Below are 21,891 nucleotides of genomic sequence, written 5' to 3' on the forward strand. Positions count from 1 at the left end.
TGCCTCCCCTACACCCTTCCACTCACCATGTGGATCTCCGTGTTGTCATGCCAATACCAGGCTTTGGCTCATCAAGTGCCCTGAGGAGCCTCCACCTCTCCAGCTGTGGTTGGAAGCACAGGCTTGGACATTCATCCTGCCTTTGCCTCTTCCTCCTTGGTCTCCCTCTGTCCCTACACCAGTCCTGGGTTTAAGGTACCTACCTCAGGGCCAGGATCGATACTGGTTGCATCTCCTATGGGGGCACTGCCAACCACAAGCCTCTGTGTCAAGGGCTAAGGTTTGCAAAGCCTCAGCCAGTTTCCTCCTCTTGCTCTCACCTGTTTGTAATAGGAGAGAGTGATGGGGGTCATCTGATCTGGCGTGTCAGGCCTCGCCATGCCCAGCATCCTGCTTCCCGGCTTCCCCCCTGCACCTGGCTTCTGCCAGGGTTTTAAATCTCCCATGGCAGTGGTCCCAGCTGATGCCATAAGCTGGCCACTGTCCAGCTTAAATGACAGCTGCTTGAAGAGCCAGAGCAGCACTGGCTCACACAGCTCCTTCTCTGTCCCATCCTGACTCCCAGGTAAGTTTTCTTTGGTGCTGGGGTCCCTGGGCCCTCCTCTGGGAGTGTTGGGGTCTGCCCCAGTGCTTCCAGCCCCCAAGGGTGTACCCCACCACCACACATGGCATTTGGGATCAAGAAAGAATTTTATCCCACAGGCAAATTACCATGGTCTTAATGGCTTTTGCCCTTCTCTGCAAGGAGGAGGAGTCCTTGGATTTCTTAAGCATATTTAATGGATATTTACTGGCCTTTTACTTGCAGAGCTCTGACAGTGCCTGTACCTGCTTACTTAACATATGGCAAGGTAGGGTGCTTTGATGTTTTGGGTACAGTGCCTAGTAATTATATGAAAAGGCTGTTTGCTTTGTGAAGTTTTTTAGAACAGGCGAGACCTAGGTTATCCAACCCCCAAGTGTCCATGGTCTCCAAGCTGCAATCTGTGTCCAGCATGGGCTACCTGCGCTTCCCCCACACTGCACAGGCAGCAGAAGCTATGGCTTGTGTGAGATCTAAGCCCCCACTGTGTCAGCTGTGCTCCGCCACCCACCTCATACCACCTTGCTTCCTGGAGCAGAGGCAAGAGTAGGAAGTAGCTGAAGAAGGGAGGGGGAGCCTAGAGACCCTTGTAGCAGCAGGTATAGTGTAAAGAACAGCAATGATGGGAACCTATTGGCTAGGTATTAACAGGTGAGGTTAGATATTCACTTGTCTTGGATGGTTTAAATAAGGACAATCCTACTCTAAACAGCAAGTTGGACTAGATGACTTCTGAGTACCTTTTACCCTATATTTATATGATAATAGTATTAATAGATTGGATTCCTTCTCTTTTCTCTGGAAGCTGAGAACAAAATGAACTTCAACTACAAAAGAGGAGGAAAGAAGAAGCATGCACCATCTTCAGAGACTCCAAACAGATGTTGGCTTTGTGTTGTCATAAAAAATGTTATGGTGGCACAAAAGTTTTGTGAACAGATATTGTCCTTTATTGCACCATAATTATTATGGATTCCCACCTGATTTTATCCAAAAGACATTCTTATTATCAAATATGGATTGAAATGTATTAATCTATCCACAGTTTACTAGCACCCATGAGTTTATTTCCTCATCAAGTGGCCTGTACACCTGCAGTGAAATATAGTCTAATGACTAGAGCATTAGAGATCTAGAAGGAAGAGACTTGAACAACCAGGTGACCCAGGATCTCTTCCTAAGTGTTGTCTGTGGGTCCTGTACTTTAAAGGAAGCCATTCCTACTATGTGCATAAATTTACACTTCTAGAACATGGATATTGAAGGTGCTTGTTGATCAATGTGATGTGTGATTCCTCCATTCACATAGGCCTCCAACGTGCCCACAGACCTTGAGTGGGGCTGACCCTTTTTCTCCCTATCCTAACTGATTTGATTTCCTGGATACCTGACATGGCTTGGTCCTAACCCTGTGCTCTGCCTGAATCTGGACTTATGGCTTGATACCCAGACGGATCTCTTGGCTTCTGGCTCCCCTACACTTTGACTCTTGTACTCAGACTCTCTCAGGCTCTTGACTGCTTCCTCTAACCCTGAGTGATGTGCAGACCTGGCTGCCCACAGCCTAGCATGACACAATCTAATGTCACAGTTCCTTTTCATGGAAGGACAGCTTCTTCCCATTCAGTATCAAAAAGTAAGAAAAATACTCTTGGGGGCTGGTTCTGACACCTTGACCCAATGTTTTATGATAGATGTTTAGCAGCATGCAAGCCTGTACACTAAGCAATTCTTATGGATGTTAAGATCTGCCTTCAACTAGCAGCTGGGAGTTGGCTGAGTGGGTTTATGGGTAGTGGTATCATGACACTTTTGGTGACTCAGTTAACTTTCTGTGGCTCCAGTGACATTGATCATTTCTCTTTTTTTATTTCACTCCATTGATAAAGCTCTCCTAAAGTGATGCCAGTCTAGTCACCCTGGTTATTTCTATGCATTTCCCTGTAGAAACCCTGCTCCCATTTGTATTCACCGTGGCATCCTATGTTTGTATCATCAACACCATCTTGAAAATCCTTTCAACCACTGGGAAACAAAAGGCATTTTTCACCTGCACCTCTCACATTGTTGTAGTAGCTATCTTCTATGGGATCCTGCTTGTTGTCTATGTGGTAGCAAAATCTTCTGTACTCAGAGACCTGAACAAAATGCTCTCCCTACTTTACACTTTCTCAACTACCCTGGCAAATACTCTGATATGCAGCCTGAGAAAAAGGGAGGTAAAGGAATCACTGAAAAATATTGTCAGTAAATGCATAACTACTTGTCAGTTATGAAGAGTTCAATAAAATGAGGGGATATCAGCCTGGCTTAGTGATTTTGGCAAGCTTTAAATAGTGTCCCTTAAATCCATCCAAGTAGACCCTTCTCAAAGCAAGTAATGACATATTGATCTTTTTTTCATATAGCCCTGTTTCTCGTGATGTTTAAGTAATAGCATTTAATATATCACTTAGTACTTTAAAGATGCAAATAGGGTTGTTGTGTATTTAACAAAGGTTGCTTGAAATCCAGTGAATGTAGATAACAGGCAGAGAGTGTGGTAGGTAATTGCATTTGTATATGAACAAGACAAAATACAATGGGCAAGGTCCATATCAGAAATGAAGGTCCTTAAACATGTCATTATTTTCAATTTCCATTCAGCATTTATAAAAGCCTGGGCCTGCATGGTCAACATCACCCCAATCAAAATCAACAATCTATGACAAGAGAGGACCAGTGACTTTGCCCCTTTCCACTGCCAATTTCATCAGTCCATAACTCCAGCGCCTTCCCCCATCTCTGCTTTCCCACACAGAGCTTTTGTACCCCATACAATCTCAGCCATGCCCAGCCACACTACCATTTTGCCAGTGCTGACTTAATCTGGACACATGGTCCCCTGTTATCCTAGCTCTGGTTTTCCAACCACTACACCCAGCTCTGTGAAGATTGATTCATCCTGGCCTGCATCCCTTTTCAGGGCCCCAGAGTCTGATATCTCTCAAACCCAGATCACAGAACACTATCATATCCTCGCTCCCATCACAGCCTTGCTGATCCCTGAACTGCCGGCTGTTGGAGCAGTAATTCACAGCACTCTGTTACAAGTTCAAGTTAAAGTTGGAGAGAAACCAGCTCCAGAACCAAAACACATTTTCAAGCACTAACTTTCTAGCTGCTTGGCTCTTTTTATAGCTAAAGAGTCTTTTATCATGTGATAATTACATGAAATGTGTGACCCGTCTAATTTCATTTCACAATTGACCAATGAAATTACATTATATATGTAATATTTAGCAGGGACTACAGGTACCTTGGGTGCTAACTTTGGGGATGATGAAAAAACACCTGTCACTCACTATGGTAACTACTGCAAGTTTCCACTGCTCCTCAGCTCTAGGTGTCTTCTGCATCATTACGTGGCTGGTTTATCCCAGACAATGAGCCCTGAGATCTCTCTTCACTTCAAGTACTCTTTTAAATGGCCTTCCTCATGAACTGTGCTGACAATGTCCAGTACCCTACATGTTGCCCTATGGGGTCAGGCCCACACTCAGAATCTCAGTATTGCACTGTTAGACAGGAGGGTGTGATGTACAATTGCACAAGCACACATAATAATCAATTAAGCACACACTCACTGGGTGCATACACCCCTATTAGGCACACACACACACACACTACCAGCTCAGGCACATACACTATACACCCCAAAAGTTAGACACAGATCACTAATTTGTATATCATGCACACAATGCCATATATATATATAGGTGGGTTGTATGTGTGTAAATGAGTGAATACACATGTATATCTATAGATGTGCATTCACTCATTTACACACATACCACCTACCTACATATACACACAAGTGAGTTCCTAAGTTCAGTGTTGTGATGTGTGTGTATGTATGTGCTTGGTGTACTTGGGATACCTGGGGAAAGGTTAAGGTAAGAAAGTAGAAGTGTAGGGGGTTAAAGTTACCAGGACTGGGGTTAGAACTGGTAGACTACAGGGGCCTGGGCTGAAGAACTGAGGCTCGGGGAGTAACTTTAGGTTAATTGATCTTAGTTGATTAAAAGACAATGCCCAAAGCCTGCAGAATAAGGAAGCATGCCGGCACAGAGTCTGGGACTGGAGCCAGAGCTATGGGGGAGCTGAAAAGGTAGATGGGAAGAGGAGGGACAAACGGGACTAAGGGAAAGTATGGGTTTTAAAGAGGGGCTCTGGGTGTGAGGAGATAAAGGATGGCTCCGGGGCAGCTAGAGAAGTTGCAGAGAGTGGCAGTAGGTGCTGGAAGCTGGAGAGAACTGCAAGACAGCTAATAGGACCTGGGAAGCTGCAGGGGAGTGGGGACATTACAGAAGGTGGAGGCGGGAGCCTGAAAACAGAGAGGGGGGGCAGCAGAAAATCACAGGAAAAGCAGCAGGGACAGCAGGAAAGCAAGGAGAGGCTGAGAGGTGGCAGAAAAGGGGAGATGGATTCGGGAGGAGATCGGGAACTATCAGAGAGGGTGGAAACTGGAGCTGAGAGAGAGAATGAGTCTGGAATTTAAGATAGGGAAGGGACTGGGATTCAGTAAAACATGACCCAACTCGGAGTTACAAATGACAGTGTTTTTACTGAACAGGGGAGATGGTGACACAATGCCAAATTGGTTCCCTTGCACCTACCCACCCTACACGCACAATGGCTGCAGGGGTTAAAGAGGCTTGGTGCAGGGGCTAAAGTCCACTGAAGTCCAGGAGGAGAGAGAATCCAAATTGTAGGAGGAGGTATGCAGGTGATAACTACCTATCCAAGCTGGAAAGGGGTCCTTGTCCAGTAGATGTTGTCCAGAGGGGGGTCACTGGCAGGGCCTATGCATGGATAGGTGGTGTGGCATGGTGCTGGTCCAGATGGAGAGGGCTTCCCACTGGATCTGTCTTCACTTCCCCTTTTCAATTAACCTTGTGTGACCCTAGTGACAGGAGGCATGCCCAGGCAAGGGTCAGCCCCTGGCATACTGAGCATGTATGCTCTGTGCAGGGATGTGCAGTTTTGGGTGTCTGTAATGGTGAGAGTCAATCAATCAATGCGAGGTGATGCCCAGTCATTACAGGCCATTCAGTAGAAGCCTGCTAGCATTGTATTTCAATCATTCCTAATCACACTCATTCATCCTGGAACCAATTTACATGGGAGGGATACATGACTCATACAGTTGCAACACACACGGGATCCCCATGCAGAGGATACAAGATGGAGGCTTGACATATAAAATGGAAACTTGACATGACTTTGGTTCACTTACAAACACAGTCCTAAACCATACAATATCCATATGAAACAATAAAAATCAATACAAAAATGATAATAATACAATGTACAACAGTAAACATTAATACAAACCTAATAATTATACAATATAAAACAGTGGATATCCAAAACCAAAAACTTGCTACCAAAATAAAAATGTTTAAAGTTTATCCTACATATGAGCTCACTTATACTTACTTACAGCAAATAGAGAGGGAGAGAAAAGGCAGAAATGGTTGGGGAAGGGAAGGGAATGCAATAAAAAAAAGAGAAAAGAAACTGGGGGGTTTGCTACACACATATAGCCTGCCTTGCCCCAGTATGCTCAATAATGTCACACACACACACACACACTCTCTCTCTCTCTTCTTTCAGTTCATGAATACAGGGGTCAGCAACACACAGCACCTGGATTGGATACATCCAATAGAGCCAGCTGATGTGGCCCATGTATCTGGAGGGCTTTTCAGATGCCCAAGCCCATGTTAGACATGGGCCACAATGAGCTGCACTAGGGCCAGGCAGTTGGAAATTATACACATATTGCCACTACTCTCCCTGTTCCAATTTCCCCCAGATACAGTATGGCCACAGCTACACTGTCACCATAGCCAGTGAGTGGTGAGGGAGCAGGGGACCTGCAAGAAGCAGCACCAGTGCCTGGCAGTCGCATGGACACAGGTTGCCCCGCATCCTCTCAGCATTGTTGATAGACTGACAAAGCCAAATAGTCTGCACTGGACTGGTGCCAGGTTGTTCCAACTCACAGCTTAGAAATCTGCCAGCCTTGCACTCATGATGTCCTACATTGGAGGCCTGAGCACTCTGTGATAGTTCAGCCAAGGGATTTTGGACAGCCCTAGCAGCAACCTGCAGCAATACATTAAGCATGGCTCTCACTAGCCATCCTTCAGCTTGGGCTAACTATTGAATCCCAGCCCAAAGAAGGTGAACTAACCAGCAAAGCCTGGGTTAAGGCCAAGTTTTCTCAGTTCATCACACAGCAAGTTCTGTTTTCAATTACTCTCAAGCATGAAAAGAGAACATGTGGGAAAGAAACATCCACACACTGAATGGAGTCATTTCAGGGAAAGCAGGGATATATCTGCACTAGTGGATACACACATGCACAAGCACACACCTATCCACCCACACATGTACAGATGCACACACACAAACTAAACAGGACTTATTGCCTTCTTCTGGAACAATATCCAAAGAGCAAAAGGCATAAAAGCTGATGCATGCTCACATACTTATACATAAAAAGGTATCATATCAATCTCCTTGTACTTTTCTAGATACTCATAGGGCAAATCTAGGTCTACCTCTGCACCTCAACTGTTGTTGAACAAGCACTGGAAGCTTGTTATGCAACAACTCCTTATCCCCAAGATAGTTGGAAGATATTTATTCTTCCAAATTAACTCTCAGTGTCAATCAGAAGGCTATTGGTTTTTTGTTTCTCCATGAAGGGAGGAGCAACCAGGGAAGGTATTTATATTTCATCTACAAGTGATACCCCCAACAACTGGAACAACCTTTTTTCAGGGTCAAGACTAGCATGTATTTTTCTATTCTTTATTAGTGAGAGAGAAAGAAAAGAAAAGGAAGATTACAAGTGAGACAGGAGTGATAGGAAAACAGAAAAACCCACTGAGGACTCACCAAAGGTTTATTGTAATGCTCTTGTTCCTCTTGATGAATTCCCACCCAATAGTTCTCTCAATACTAAAAGTCTACACTTTAAGTTAGGCGGTGCAGAACTCTAGTAAGAGCAAGAACTCCTGTCTGTCTAGCTATGCAGGGGACAAAAGTTTAATTCCCAAATTTTTTCATGGATGTATGGTGAGTGGATTATTATTTTATTCTTTACCTTGGTAGGCAGGGGTCTATTTCTAAATTGTATGAATATGTGCATGTATATGTGTGTGTGTATACAGGGCTTAGTCTATCTGTCCATAATGCTTTTGGAGCACACTGATTGGTTGTCTCGGCAGCCAATTACAATGCTTACTGAAACAGAGTGCCCCAGGTTCCATGGATTGCCACCATGATGGCAGGGACGGAGGGGATGGAACGGGGAGATACGATCTCACCCCGCCACTACATTCCCTCTGTCTCCACCATCATGGTCATGCTGCACTATCCTTCTCCATCTCCGCTGTTCCCTCCAGCCCCTGGAAGCAGAGGCGGTGCAGAGTGCTGCAGAGGGGACAGAGTGGCAAACTCTCCCCCACCCCCACCCCACCTTTTCCTGGGAGGCGGTGGCGGCACAGAGTTGTGGGTGGTGGAGCTCCTTCCTCCCCTCCCCCCTGTCATTCTTGATGGGCAATTCAAACACATGTGTGTTTGTGTGTGTGCGCGTGCATTTTGAAACTGTAGCTTAGTATATTGTAGAACAATATGTACAATTCTGGTTACCAGTCTTAAAGCAAAAAAAAAAAAACCAATCCTGTCACAGATACAAAGAAGTGCTGTTAGGATAAGCAGATAATCAGACTAAAATAGTTTACTTTGTTTAGCCTAGGAAAAAAGGTGGAGAAACAGAAAGGATTGTTCTCTATAAGTAAACCAAGGGTACAATCAAAGGAAGCAAAAGGGGTTTTAAAACTAAAGAATAATGTCAGCACGTGAAAATAAATTTGTATAGATTGGCCCAAAATAAATACAAGCTGAGCTGCTGAAGCAGACTTCTAGCTATTCCATTTCTCAGGTTCTGGTACAGGCTTTTAAGAAGTATAAGTGAAACAAACATAGCCTGAAGATTGAGCCTGACCATTTTTGGAAAGGGAATATATGATGTGATTGCACACTACCCAGAAGCTGTTCTTGATGGTTTAGGACCCATTCCACTCCTCAGTTCTTTGGGCCAGACCCTAAAAAGAGCTCAGTTGTTAAGCATTTACCCAGGACATGGGGTACCAGTATTCAATTCCCTCCTGTGCTTTAAGAGCAAAAATTAGAGAGTGTGTTTGACACTCCTTAGAGAGTGTCCAAATCATCTAGGTCAGGAATCTGTAAACTAACGTTCAGGGTGTTCAATTTGTAGGTGTCTCCTCAAGTTTGGTCTTCATGGTCTCACTTTTGGGTCTGAGCCTCCCCCACCCCAACCTCCAGGACATTTAACATAGAATGCAAAAGCACTCTTTGGGGAAGGGACCAGAGTCAAGGGTTTCCTCTTCCTCAGTCAGTCATTTTCCCTTTTCTGCTTTGTGACTTATAATCCTTGAAATCTATTGTGCACAGCATCATCAAAAATGTTGGGAATTATGCTCTTTATTGAATGTCACTGCAATTTGGTCCTTATTCCCACCAAAGTCTCTGTTCTAGGAGAATTTGAAAGCCTGGATTTCAAAGATTTCCTCATTACCAATGCTATCATTAATAAAAATATTCAGGGCTGGGTAAAGAAGCCATTTGTTTTGTTTTGTTTTTTGTTGTATTTTAGGGTTTTTTAAATTATTTGTAATTATGGAGATGTTGCTCTTGCTTTCATTTTCTTTTAATTGCCTGGGATTTTAGATCAGATAAAAAGCTATATTCAAACTTAGGACTGATACTAGAAAACAGCTAAACACCCTCAATAGTTTTCTAGCATTTTTTATTTTGCTGTAGAAAGTCATGAGGATTTTAAATGGTGTGTGTTTTATTATGGTTAGCTTTTCACTGAAAATTTGGCAATTACAATGAAAAAAAAGTCATAGAAAATCCATGCTTCTCTGAGGTTCTAAGCCTTTTCTCTTGTAATTTATGGTAATTTTGATATATTGAGTGGCATATGTTTTAGCAAGCATTAAGTTCCCTAATAAATGCCTAAGGGGTTTGTGTTTAGAATTTAAGATACATTCATGCTACTTGTAATGTAATCAATATGAATAGAAATTATTCCAGTGCTGGTGATGAGCTGAAGAATGTGCATAACAAATTAATATGTGATGATAAAACATTTTTAATGAAAGATAAAAGAAGGAAAAATGCCTGGTTGATTTAATGAATAATTTTATTGAGAATGCAATAATAAACACATCCAGGAAATCATCAGGTTTTTTTTTTTTAAATGACTGTCCTGGGAAACTCTGTAAAGAGGAATACTTACTGGCAGCTTGGAGCGCAGCACACGAGGGGTGGAAGGAAGAGACCACAGGGCTCATCAGCAGCCTGTTTATCCAGCTGCGGCCAAACGCCAGCCAGTGAAAATAAAAATGGCAGCGTACGCTGCAGAGCCGGCAAAGGGTCAGGGAGCAGAGCAGCAGCTGATGCCAGCAGTAGAGACTTCCCTGTCCATGGGACCCAGGGATTGGAACCAGCTGGGACAAGTGCAGGCAAGACGAGAAGGACCACCTTGACAATGCCTCATATGGGACAGTGGAGGGACATCAGGAACATTGCCCAAAGACACTGCTAGAACAACCTGAAGAGACAAAGCAAACCGCAGGTGGGAGTGCGAGGACAGCTGAGGAAGTCCTACCTGGGAGAAGAGGATTACGGGAGACCCCGGAGGAGTTGCTGTTGGGGCGGATATTGCCGCTGGACCTGGAGGCATCTTTGAGTAGGCAGGGAAGCAGACGCTAAAGGAAAAGACATTTCATGCCCCCTTAGAGACCCGAGAGAGGTAAAAGGAAAGTTAGAAGGGCAGGGTGCCCAGTGGTTGTGTTGGAGCATTTTTTTGAGTTGTTGTCCCAGGCTACAGGGATACAAGAAGGGAAGTGGGCCCCTGAGTTAAGGAGGCAGTGACGGAGCACCTGGGGTGGCCCTGCCCTTAGGTTTTCCCAACAGGAAAAGGCGACGACTAGTCGGACATCGCTCCACAGGAGGCATGAGGCAGGGGTGTAGGGGTGGCGGAGCCCTGTGAGTAACCACCGGGTGAACCACGGCTCAACAAGTGCACCCAAAAAACAACCCCAAACACTGAGGTCCAACAAGTAATGGCAGGTGAGCACGGGGTTGCAGACTTGGGCGGAAGACATCAGCTCAGGCAGGGACACGAACCCGTGGGGTGCCTAACACCGATTATTCAAATGAGAGCTGCATGAGAGCGACTGTTCGAGATCCAGTGGCTACAATGACCGAAGTAAATCATGTGGGTTTAAATACTTTTGGTCCTGGTCCTGCACCAAGATACACATAAGATTCCTGCTGTTTGTCCTGCCTTGGGATGTTAGAGGAGCTGCCAGTGCAGACCCAGTTCAGTGATCTGGGCTTTCCAGTGCTGTTCTACTGTGAACTGTGGCCACATGCAATGCCATCTACTATTCAACCATCCAATTTCCCGGGTCCATAAAGAGTAACATGTAGTAAGGCTTAAGAAAAAAGGAAGGAGGGAAAGTCAATAAAATGAATGTGGTGGGCCAGTAGGGGGTGCTTCTGCATTGAGCCACCCACCTCCCTGCGCCTGACCGCCTTCCAGGCTCTGAGTGCCTCCCTAGGGATGCCTCACATCTGGCTGACCCCCTTCCTGGAGCACACTTACTCGCCTGGGGGTAACGTAAGCTGCCACCACCCCGAGAGGGGACTCTCTCAGCCCTGTGTCCTCGGGGAAACACAGGCCTAAATTCCTATGGGTACTCGACCCAGTACAGGCACTTGGGGCACTTCTGCAAATCAGGGGCCAAAAAGGAAAGTCCCTCTTAGTCCGCAGACCTAAAGAGCCTCTCAGGCATAATTTATACCCACCCCTCAATAAGTTTCCTACACTGGTCACAAAGGAGAACTTTATTGATTACAGCGGTAGGGTGAAAATAGGGTACAAGATAGAGCAATATCATAGAAATCCCAATAGAGCAAAACAGTCTGGCCGAGGTAGCCTTTTGATCACACATCTGAGTTACTGCCAGCTAGATATCTAATCAGATCTCAAGTAGCTTACTCACAAGCATCATCCTGAGGCTGTTGGAGATTCCCTCTGGAGGGCAAGCCGTTCCTCGCTCATAAGTTATGGGGCAGAGAGCCAGTTTCAGACGGTAAAGCTCCTCTCTAAGTCTGAGTCCCCCGCATGGCTGCTGCCCCCTCCTCCTGGGCATTCTTAACTTATATAGCCCCTGTGACCTTGTTTACCTCATCCAATGGAGGCCAGCACCTGTTGGCTGTCAGCCAACCAATTTGAAATACATCACTAGTTGCCAGGCAGATTCTAGCCCACCAGGTAGAAGCCCCTTGCCCACGTAACTGATACCAGTCACTTAGGCAGAGGGAACAGGTTTCCCCCCTCCCTCAGGAATGTATCCATCTCAGGTTACCTAAAGAGATAGGGTCAAGGTGTGCTCCTCTGCTGGGCCCATCCTAATCACATTGTTTCTCCCCAGAATCTCTGTGCTGTGACAAAGGTAGCTTCCTGCCACAATGAATGGAGTTCAAAACTGAGATAGATGGATAGATAGATATGCAGAAAGCTCTGTTTGTGTGTGTTATTTTTGGTCTCAGTTTTCCCTCTAAGGTGTGTGTTTGCACGGCTGTGCACAATTAAAAATCTTGCCATGCATGAACCTTTTCATGCCACGTACCCACCCAGAGAGGAGCTGGGCGCAGAGCGTGGGCCAGCGTGGGACACTCAAGTAAGCTCCTCCCTGCAGGGTAGGCAGAAGCTCCTCCCTTGGACGGGGATGGTGGTGCGGGCTGGCACAGGCTCTGCTGGGTCCAGGGAACTGCGTCACACCCCCGCATCGCCTCACAGAGCAAGGATGCATATGGCATCAGGGCTGGAGAGCGGAGCAGTTCCCTGGAGTGGCAGTGCCTGTGGAGCATTGCTCACTAGCTACTAATGGAAAAATACTGAGCTCTGCAGCAAGCTGTTAGGGAAACAGAAGCCCTTAATCTAAAAGTTCTACACTTGATACTAGAATTGCTTTTTATATTTTTTTAAAAATTGTATTTAAATTCAGAACTGAAGTAAGTCCAAGTAGAATATTAAAAACAACACTTGGCATTTTTTCCTCTTATAAACAGAGCAAAAATAATTCTCTTATCATTTGCACTGCAGAGCAGTGTACCTAAATCAGCATTTATGTTGGACAGTGATTAAAAATAAATCAGACCAAATGGAACAGATAAAAGTTTGGCTGTTGGCTATAATTTTAGTCTTGACAAAAAATCATTGTCCATTCCTCACATCATAGAGTCTCTTCGGTTCTTTACCCCATTATAAGGGGAGGAGGGGAGAAGGAAGACACTGCTGTAGCAAGGTGGGAGCAAGCAGGATGACTACCCTGGGTGCTGAAGCGAAGGGATGCTAACAGGTGCTGCCCAGTCAGTGTGGGGCATGAGATGGAGCTGTGAGCAGCTCATTTGGGAGGCACGGGGATGTGGAGAGGGCAGCTCCCACCACTGTATGCACAGGCAAGCATGGGGGGAACTACTTCGTGGGCTTCACCAGTTCCAAAGCGGCGCACTTACGGACAGAAGTGGCATGCTCACGGACTGCTACTCCTTATCGGGAACATTGCTTGGACTAAAACCAAATTTTAAAAACTTAGATTTATGGTGACCTTGAAACCTGCTTCACAGTCAGTTTGAGTATTCAGATACTCCATGTAGCCTTGAAACTATCACCTCATTCCTCTCTCTATCTGTATTTCTTTCCATCCTAGGGAAAGTCCATTGACTCTAATTATGATAATTCATTTTCTCACAGGTCCCTGCCTAGGAATGGAAAACCACACCACTGTGACTGAATTTATTTTTTTGGGACTTTCCAGTGATCCACAAATCCAAATTTTACTGTTTTTTGTGTTTTTGGTGATATACCTAATCACTGTAGTGGGAAACACAGTCATCATGCTGGTGATAAGAGCTGATTCTAATCTTCACACCCCCATGTATTTCTTTCTGTTTCACCTATCCTTTGTTGATATCTGCTATTCCTCAACCATTGTCCCGAAGATGCTGGTAAATTTACTAGCAAAGCATAAAACGATTTCTGTCAATGCTTGCTTTACCCAGATGTTCTTCATCTTTCTCTCCGCTAGTTGTGAATTATTCATGCTGTCAGCAATGGCTTATGACCGTTATGCTGCCATCTGTAACCCCCTACATTATGCAAGGACTATGAACAAAAGATTTTGTAGGCAGCTAGTGGGTGCTTCTTGGACAATGGGTCTTATACATTCCCTGGTGAATACAGTTCCTGTGTTCAAGCTGCACTTCTGTGGGCCCAATGAAATTGGGCATTTTAGCTGTGAGCTTCCCCCACTACTAACACTGTCCTGCACTGAGGCACTTGCCAACAAAACAGCTCTTATTTCTTCTGCTATTCTAATTGGTTTTGGAACTTTCCTTCTCACATTGGTTTCTTACATCCATATCATTGCCACCATCCTGAGGGTATGCTCTGCAGAGGGCAGGAGAAAAGCTTTCTCCACCTGCAGTTCCCACCTCCTTGTGGTGACATTCCTGTATGTAACAGGCTTTGTCCAATACATGAAATCCAGCTACATTTCTTCACTGGTGCTAGATCAAGTTTTTTCCATCCAGTACAGTATCTTAACCCCTATGTTAAACCCTATCATCTACAGTCTGAAAAATAAAGAGGTAAAAATGGCTCTTGGCAGAATATTAAAACTATCAATTTCTCAAAGCATATAAACTGATTTTACAATTTTAAATCATTTCATAAACTTAACAAGTACAATTTAAGGCATAGTATTATTGAATGTAGACTGTTTGGACATGTTGAATGAATGTACCTGGATGATACTGGAACACAAAAGTCAATAAATATTATCATCAAAACTACCTTGGTTTGCAAATGCCATTAAATGTAAAAATATAAAGCAGAGAGAGGCACCACAAGAATTTTGTCTAGACTTTGAAAATACTATGTGTTTTAGTCACATTAAACTTATCCAGACTTGCCAAAATGTATGATGAATTGTGCCCATAAAATAGGCTTTTCTCAGCATATGTAGCAAAAGTGATTTAATAGACACATTATTGCAAAAATGGTGCTTAGGAATATAGGAGCTGAAATTGTACTGACTTTAAATGGGTACTGGATACTCCAGCCTTAGGGGTCCTTAATGCCATGCCTTCTGTACCATTCTCTTGGTGGCCCAGTAGGCCGTTTTAAAACAAAGGCTAAAGAAGACCCTGAAATCAGGTCTGCACATAGCCAACCTCTATCCCATTATCTCTAGGCCACAATTTCTACTCCATATATCACACACCTGAGTAAAAATGTTCATGCCACAGGTAAGTCCACACTAGCCATCCTCTTCCTGCATACTAACCCCAACCTCACACACTCAAACCTTTCCTGTGCCGTCTTGGCCATACTAAGAGCTGGTCTTAACCACTACAGGCCGCTTTGTGTCATCCTTGAAAACACCCTGCAATGGTGCCATCATGCTGCAAGACAGCAAAGCTCCTTGTACAACACAGGGTGGAACCACGAAACAACACCTTTACCAAAGGACTTGGATGTGCAGGTGTGGCCCACATCCCTTTATCTCACAGGTTCTTGTGCACTTTACCTTGGAGGAAAGCAAGCCACTGTGGTACTCTAGCCCTGAAACCACTCACACAAAAGAACAGTGTGCTACCTTCTCACTTCACTACAAGGAGCCCTCCCTCCTTTGGGAATCAATGAGGACATAAGAGGAAGGCTAGGCCACTTGTGAGCCATTTGTGTAAAGCATAATTCTCCTCCCTCCTTTCTTCCTTTTGTCCAGATTACATCACCTCACCCCAACTTTGTGTAACAAGATGCAGGCTAAGATGATCACCTAACAAAAAAAAAAACACCACTTACTAGTATCCAGGAATAAACCTCAGTGGCCTCCAGCTTGCTCTGTGATATCCTAAGACACGTTCAGTAGTTATCCAACAGCTACTTACCTGGTATTTGAACATCCAGTCCAAGTGCATCCCAGTAGTGCATCAAAATAGTGCTTCGTAATTCAATGAGCTCAGTTCAGAGTTCTACACCTTGGAACGATCATTGAGCAGGTCCTCAAGGAATCTACTGTGAAGCACAAAAGGAGAACAACTCAGTGAGCAACTGTTCACCAGGGCACTCATGGGGAAATGGAGGAGTAATGGTCACAAACTCCTCGAAAATCAATTCAGGCCCAACATTAGGAAAAACTTCTTCATAGTCAGGGTGTCCAAACTGTAGAATAAGCTCCCTCCAGATATGGAGCAATCACTTATCCTAGAAATCTTCAAGAGGAGATTAGACAGTTACCTTTCTGGGGTCACTTGACCCCCAGTTATTAGGGCTGTGTGAAGCTTTGGTCCCTAATTCAATTCAGCAGAGTTTTGGCCCTATTCAGTGGCTGAATTCCAAATCCTAATTGAATCAGAGGACCATTTAATCTCTTGGAATCAAATCAGAACCCTCAAAATCGATTTGGAGAGATTTGACAATTCTGACATAGACACAGCTTTAAATGTTTTTTCTACATACCTCTAGATAGCAGGGGCTCATGAATGCTGCAAAGCTGGGGCACATGGAGTGACCCACAGAAGCACAGGGGGCTCCCCAGCGTGCTTGGCAGCAGACCCAAAAGTGGACCAGAAGCACTTCTGGTCTGCTTCTTGGTCCACCAGGGAATGCACAGGGGGCCCCACACCATGACCTCCCAGCTCAGTGACTGGTGCCTCTTGGGTCTAGTGGGGTACCCAGGGTCCCCCTGTGGCCGATCGCCGAGCCAGGGGGGCATGGAGGGCCCCTCCATGGGCTTCCCAGCAGACCCAGAAGTGGACCAGAAGTACTTCCAGTCCACTTCTGGGTTCATCACCGAGCGCATGTGTGTGGGACACTCCATGTGCCCCAGCATCACAGGATTCACAAGCTATGCCTGGTACCTCAAGGTATGTATAAAAAAAAATTTAAAACTGTGTCTATGGCCAAATCACTGATTCTCCAAATCAGCATTAAATCTTCAGATTCATTGACTCATAGATATTAGGACTGGAAGGGACCTCAGAAGATCATCTAGTCCAGCTGCCTGCCCCAGGGGCAGGAAGTCATCAGGGATCATAGGATCCAGATCACAGAATGATAGGATTCAGATTCAGCCAAATCAAATCAGGGACATTGATCTGAATCAATGATCAAGTCACTGTCCCTGATTCAAGCCAAATATGAATCCAAATCGAATAGGGCCCATTCCGCATACCCCTACCAGTTATGTTTCCTGCTTGGTGGAGGGGGCTGGACCTGATGATCTTCCAAGGTCTCTTCTGGCCTTATAATCTATGCATCAATAAATCTATGAACAATGGGATCAGAAACACCCAGTATGAATTCACCAGACAAGTCATGCCTGATTTCCATATTTGAGCAGGTAACAGACTCTGTGGATAGGGGAAGCTGTGGATGTGACATACCTTGGCTTTAGCAAGGATTTTGACACTGTCTCCCTTGACACCAGTTCTTCCTGGGGGACTCTCTTATTATTAACAAGCTAAGGAAATGTAGACTACAGGAGAGTACTGTAAAAATGCATAAATACCTGGATGGATCTTCCAATATAAGTGTCCTACACATAGATACATTGTGGGGGGAAAGTAAAAGGTGTCTCCCCCTCATTTTATTAGTAATGACCAATCTCCCAGTCTGTTTTTGACCTCACAAGCAGGTCTACACACACAGGCACAGGATGCCAAGCTGTGTATCAGTGATATTTTTGGCACTCATGCCCATGTAGACAACAACATCTAAACACTCTAGGTGGCAGCCAATTTTGTCTTGGTAACCTAAGAACCCATATTTTGGCCATCTGCCAGGCATTTTTGATATTTGAATGAACAAGGGAGTATTAATCATGAATGCATACAGGTGACTATTTTCAGAATTTATATTTGGACTTTTTTTTTTACAATGCCACTTGTGTACAGAAAAGGGGAAAAAAGTCAAATGATTTAGCCTTAATCAAGGAGTTACTATGGCCTCATCCATTTCATGATATTGAACTGGAAAGAGTGAATGGAATGCCTGTTGGTGTATGAATGCTAAGAATTCAATGTTTGGAAATTTTGGGTTCTTCATTGATGGTTAATGCAGCATTTTTCCTTCACTCTTTACCCAAATTGTACTTGTGCCAAATTCAAGTCTTCTCTATATCATGTATATATACATATATATGTATATATATATATCGCATTCCAGGCGATACAATGATTACAACTTTTGCTTTATATGTGGGACCACTTTTGCAGATAAGAGTTCCTCATACATTTTTGCATTTTGTTTCTCTATTTCTGTAATGTTCTTCCCCTAAGTGGCATTGCTTTTCTTTATTTGGGTCGAGTGCCTTTTCTTTTTCCATTAAACTAGCCATGGGTGATAACAGAGGACCAAGCCAAAAAAGAAATGAAACGCTTTCTATTCTTTGCATTCACTATTATTAGCTTCACCTGCAATTCATTGTGCATGGCATGCGGCTGTAGGTGCGAGGCCTAGGAGGCATCCCAGGTAGAAGAGGAACCACTTGAGAGGGTGAGCCTTGCAAATAGAGCCTTGCAAGGGCTCAAACCAAGTTTTTCAGCAGAGAGAGAGAACAGTCCTGTAGAGTTCTACAGGATGAAGAGCTCAGTGTGAGAGAGATTCAGAGCTAGGACCACTGTGACAAAGAGAAAGAATAATCCCACCTGGGTCAGGGACCTGTTGGGCCAAAGCCTTGGGAAAGAAGGGCCCAGAGCACAAGAGGGCAGGGCCAGATGGCCTAGTGCCCAAGAGGACAATGTAATATCTATGAAGAATAGTTGTGGCTATGGGAGGTTGCTGGGGGCCATGACTATCATCCCTGAGTTAATATAGGATCCTAGAATCATGGCTGGGGCTTGTTGTCACCAGTTTTGGAGAGCTGGTGTCCAGGGAGTAAGAGTCCCCCAGGAAGAACTGGTGTCCAGAGGGGTCAGTGCCCCCAAGAAAGGGGGAGAGAGACAAAGAGAGAGATTGAGCTTCGTGGGGGCCCAGAAAGAAACTGAATAGTGGGTTTGGAGCCCCTACTCTGGACAGGGAGATGAGTCTGAGAATGAACAAAACTAAGTGGATCATCCAGAGCTCATGACTTGCCCCTGTATATTTTTAGACGCTGCCCCTGTATAGTTTTACAGTCATAGCACATCAAATCCAGAGCACTTGCAATGCTTGTGTGCTCATACCTGTAGACAAGAACTCTGCCTTTGCTGGTGGAGTTGACCAATAAATGCTTGGTTTTATACAATTGGAGAAAGTGGTGAAACTCCATTAGGTTAAGGAATTTTATTACATGATCACCTGCCAATTATCTGCAGATAAATCAATATTCAAACTGAGAGATAGAATCAATCTAAGTCCGTCATATTCTGGCTTGTAAAACAGCCCATTGGTGTGCAAAACTAGAGATAATTTGTCCCAGAGGTACCCAGAAAATATTTAGATTGTCAACTTAATGTTTAGTCCCAGAGCCTGAAAAATATTGGCTCTTTGTTTCATAGAGGGGAGGAGCAGTAAAAGCAGGCATTTCTGTTGGATCCAGAAACAAATAATACTCCATCAGTTTGACTTTTTCAGGGTAGAGAGCACCTTATATTTTTGTGTCCCCTGTTTGTGAAAGAGAAAGAGAGATAGATAGAAAGGAAATGTGAGGGAAGAAGTGGGAAGATAGAAAAGCAGGCTAAGCAACCACTGAATTAATTGTGTTCCTCTTTCTCCTTTTAACTATCTCCCTCTTAGAACAGTCCCCTTAACATCAGTAGACCCATTCTTTGAATAAAGCAGCGGAAACCTTCAGTGACAGCTGCAGAATCTGTTCTCTCTCTGTCTCTGCTAAGGGACAGACATCACATGACCATTTTCTGTATGGGTTTTCAGTGAGTGCATTTTTATTTTATTCTTTAATCCAGTGGGTGGGCATCTGTGTTGAAGTAATATAAGAGTATGTATAAATTAATGTGTTTATATATGTATGTGTATATTTATTCTAACATAATACACTAATGTCACCTATATAACTGTATACAACTATGTATAAATTGTGTGTGTGTGATTTCAAAATAACACAGGGTATTTGAAAGACCTCACGCTGAATAATGTATACAATTCTGATGACCAGTCTTCAAGAAAAATTATTTAAAAATGGAACAGATGCAACAAAGACCAATCAGGATGACCAAGGGCATGTCTAAAAGAATTTGCCATTTCAAGCCCTGGTAAAAAAGGTTATATCAGGGAAAAAGAGGCTTTCTGAAAGTATATAGTGGGAGGGAATAAAAGGAAGGGAGGTGAAAGCTGTTTAAATGAAAGAATAGTGTAAGGATGTGAAACAAAAAGGTGTATGAACTGACCATAAATTTGTATAGGCTGATCGTTAAACAGGGAGCATGTAATAAATGTGTTCAAAATACATTGGGCTTGACTTGATGCTCCCAGGGTTATTTTCAGGCCTAGGGCAGATCCACATAAGAGCTGATGTGCTGCAATTGGAACTAAGGTGAATAGTCGGTACCTAAATCCAGACTTGTAATCATAAAAGCTTTGGTTAGCTGCTGCCTAACCCTGGATGTGCCTCAAACCCTACAGACATTTTCATGTTTAAAGTGAAGATTTCCTGAGTCTACAGAATTCAACCTGTGCGCTAAGTCAGGATAGCCCCAGGCCATATGCAGTTTTGCACCTCAGTTATGCCTAACCCTGTTAGGATTTTGAAACTGTGTTCTTCTGCTTAGGAGCCCTGAGAAGCCTAATCTCCTAGGCTTTCTCAGAGCACAATTAACACACACACAACACACAATGGGTTTCTACCTAAATTCAGTGGTGTCAAAATCTTGCTTTAAAATGTGTCTGGTGCTGCCTTCCTTTTAATCAGTAGCTCAGTGTTTAGCACACAAGGAACACCAATGTTGTTTAAACCGTAGCTCAGTGTTTAGCATCCATACCCAGAACATGGGACACCAATATTAAATTCCCTGTCTGTCTGAAGGAGCTCAAACTCACGCCCCAAAGGAGATGACTCAGACTACCAAAGTCATGAGGCTGAAGCCTCAGGTGACCTTCTCCTCTTTTCTGCATGCCTATAATGTGTTGTGTGCATGATTATCTAAGTCCCCAAAATACCACTGATACAAGGGAGTGACATTCCACTTCTTGAGATGTAAGTAGGCATCCATGCACATAGCTATACATACCACAGAAATAGTGACTGCCCATATGTCAGTGACATTTCTTGCTGTTCGATGACCAAATCTGTTTATCTAGGAGCACAGAAAAGTCTATAGTGCCACCCAAGCAATGAGGGCATTAATTTTGCTGTGGGTGCCTCCACAGATGTGGACTGAACAGTCAGGGCTGACCAGTCTTTTCTTCTTCCCAGTGGCAGTTTCCTGGAAAAAACAGATGCGCTCTCTGGAGCAAGCAGAAGAAACACGGATTCCCTCCTCCTAAGTGAGTCCCCATAACATTCCTGTGTATAGTCCGACCCCCATTTGAGTTTTCTCATGTGCTCTCTCTGGTACTTTTTGCCTTGAGTGCTGTTCTGCTTAGTGGTATGGATTCAACACAAGGGATGGGAATTTTGCTGTTGACTTGAACACCATGAAGAGTGTAGTCCTTGTTCCCCAAAAAATCCCTGTTGTATGGCAACTTGAAAATGTGGATTTAAAATGGGTGCCAAATAGTCATGGATAAAACATCACTACTAGTCAGGGCTAGTCCAAGAAACCCATTCTTTGGAAAGAGTTTTAATTTTTAGATTATTTTGTTTCATCCTTCTACCATTTTCTGTTCTGTTTTATTTTGTTTGAACTGTCCCTAGCTTTAGATTGGATGCAAAGCTGTAAAGAAAGGTCTGGTTTTTCACAAGTGAAAACTACAAAACTACCAAAATCTCACCATGTTTTTGTGTGCAAGTTATGATGTTCTGTGTTTGAACATAGAGAAAACAAGAATTTTAAAATATGTTTTTCTTTGCTTAGTTCTCTATTGATTAGCTACATTGCCCAACCTCAGACAAACATTTACATGGTTTTACTTAATACTGTAAAATACGTTACTGATGGTTGTACATTATAATAAGCAGGATTTTAGCAATAAATATAAATAC

General features: G+C 43.9%; 1 protein-coding gene across 1 annotated transcript; it reads left to right on the forward strand.

Moving 5' to 3' along the window:
• Window positions 1-13,510: 13,510 nt before the first annotated feature.
• LOC149862675 (olfactory receptor 5BS1-like) lies at window positions 13,511-14,446 on the forward strand. Its single transcript, XM_090054048.1, has one exon. The coding sequence runs from the start codon at window positions 13,511-13,513 to the stop codon at window positions 14,444-14,446; it is 936 nt and encodes a 311-aa protein (XP_089910174.1).
• Window positions 14,447-21,891: the final 7,445 nt, after the last annotated feature.

Source organism: Crocodylus siamensis, chromosome 6 (genome assembly GCF_052110815.1).
Source record: "Crocodylus siamensis isolate JL-2025a chromosome 6, ASM5211081v1, whole genome shotgun sequence".
Classification (NCBI taxonomy): domain Eukaryota; kingdom Metazoa; phylum Chordata; order Crocodylia; family Crocodylidae; genus Crocodylus; species Crocodylus siamensis.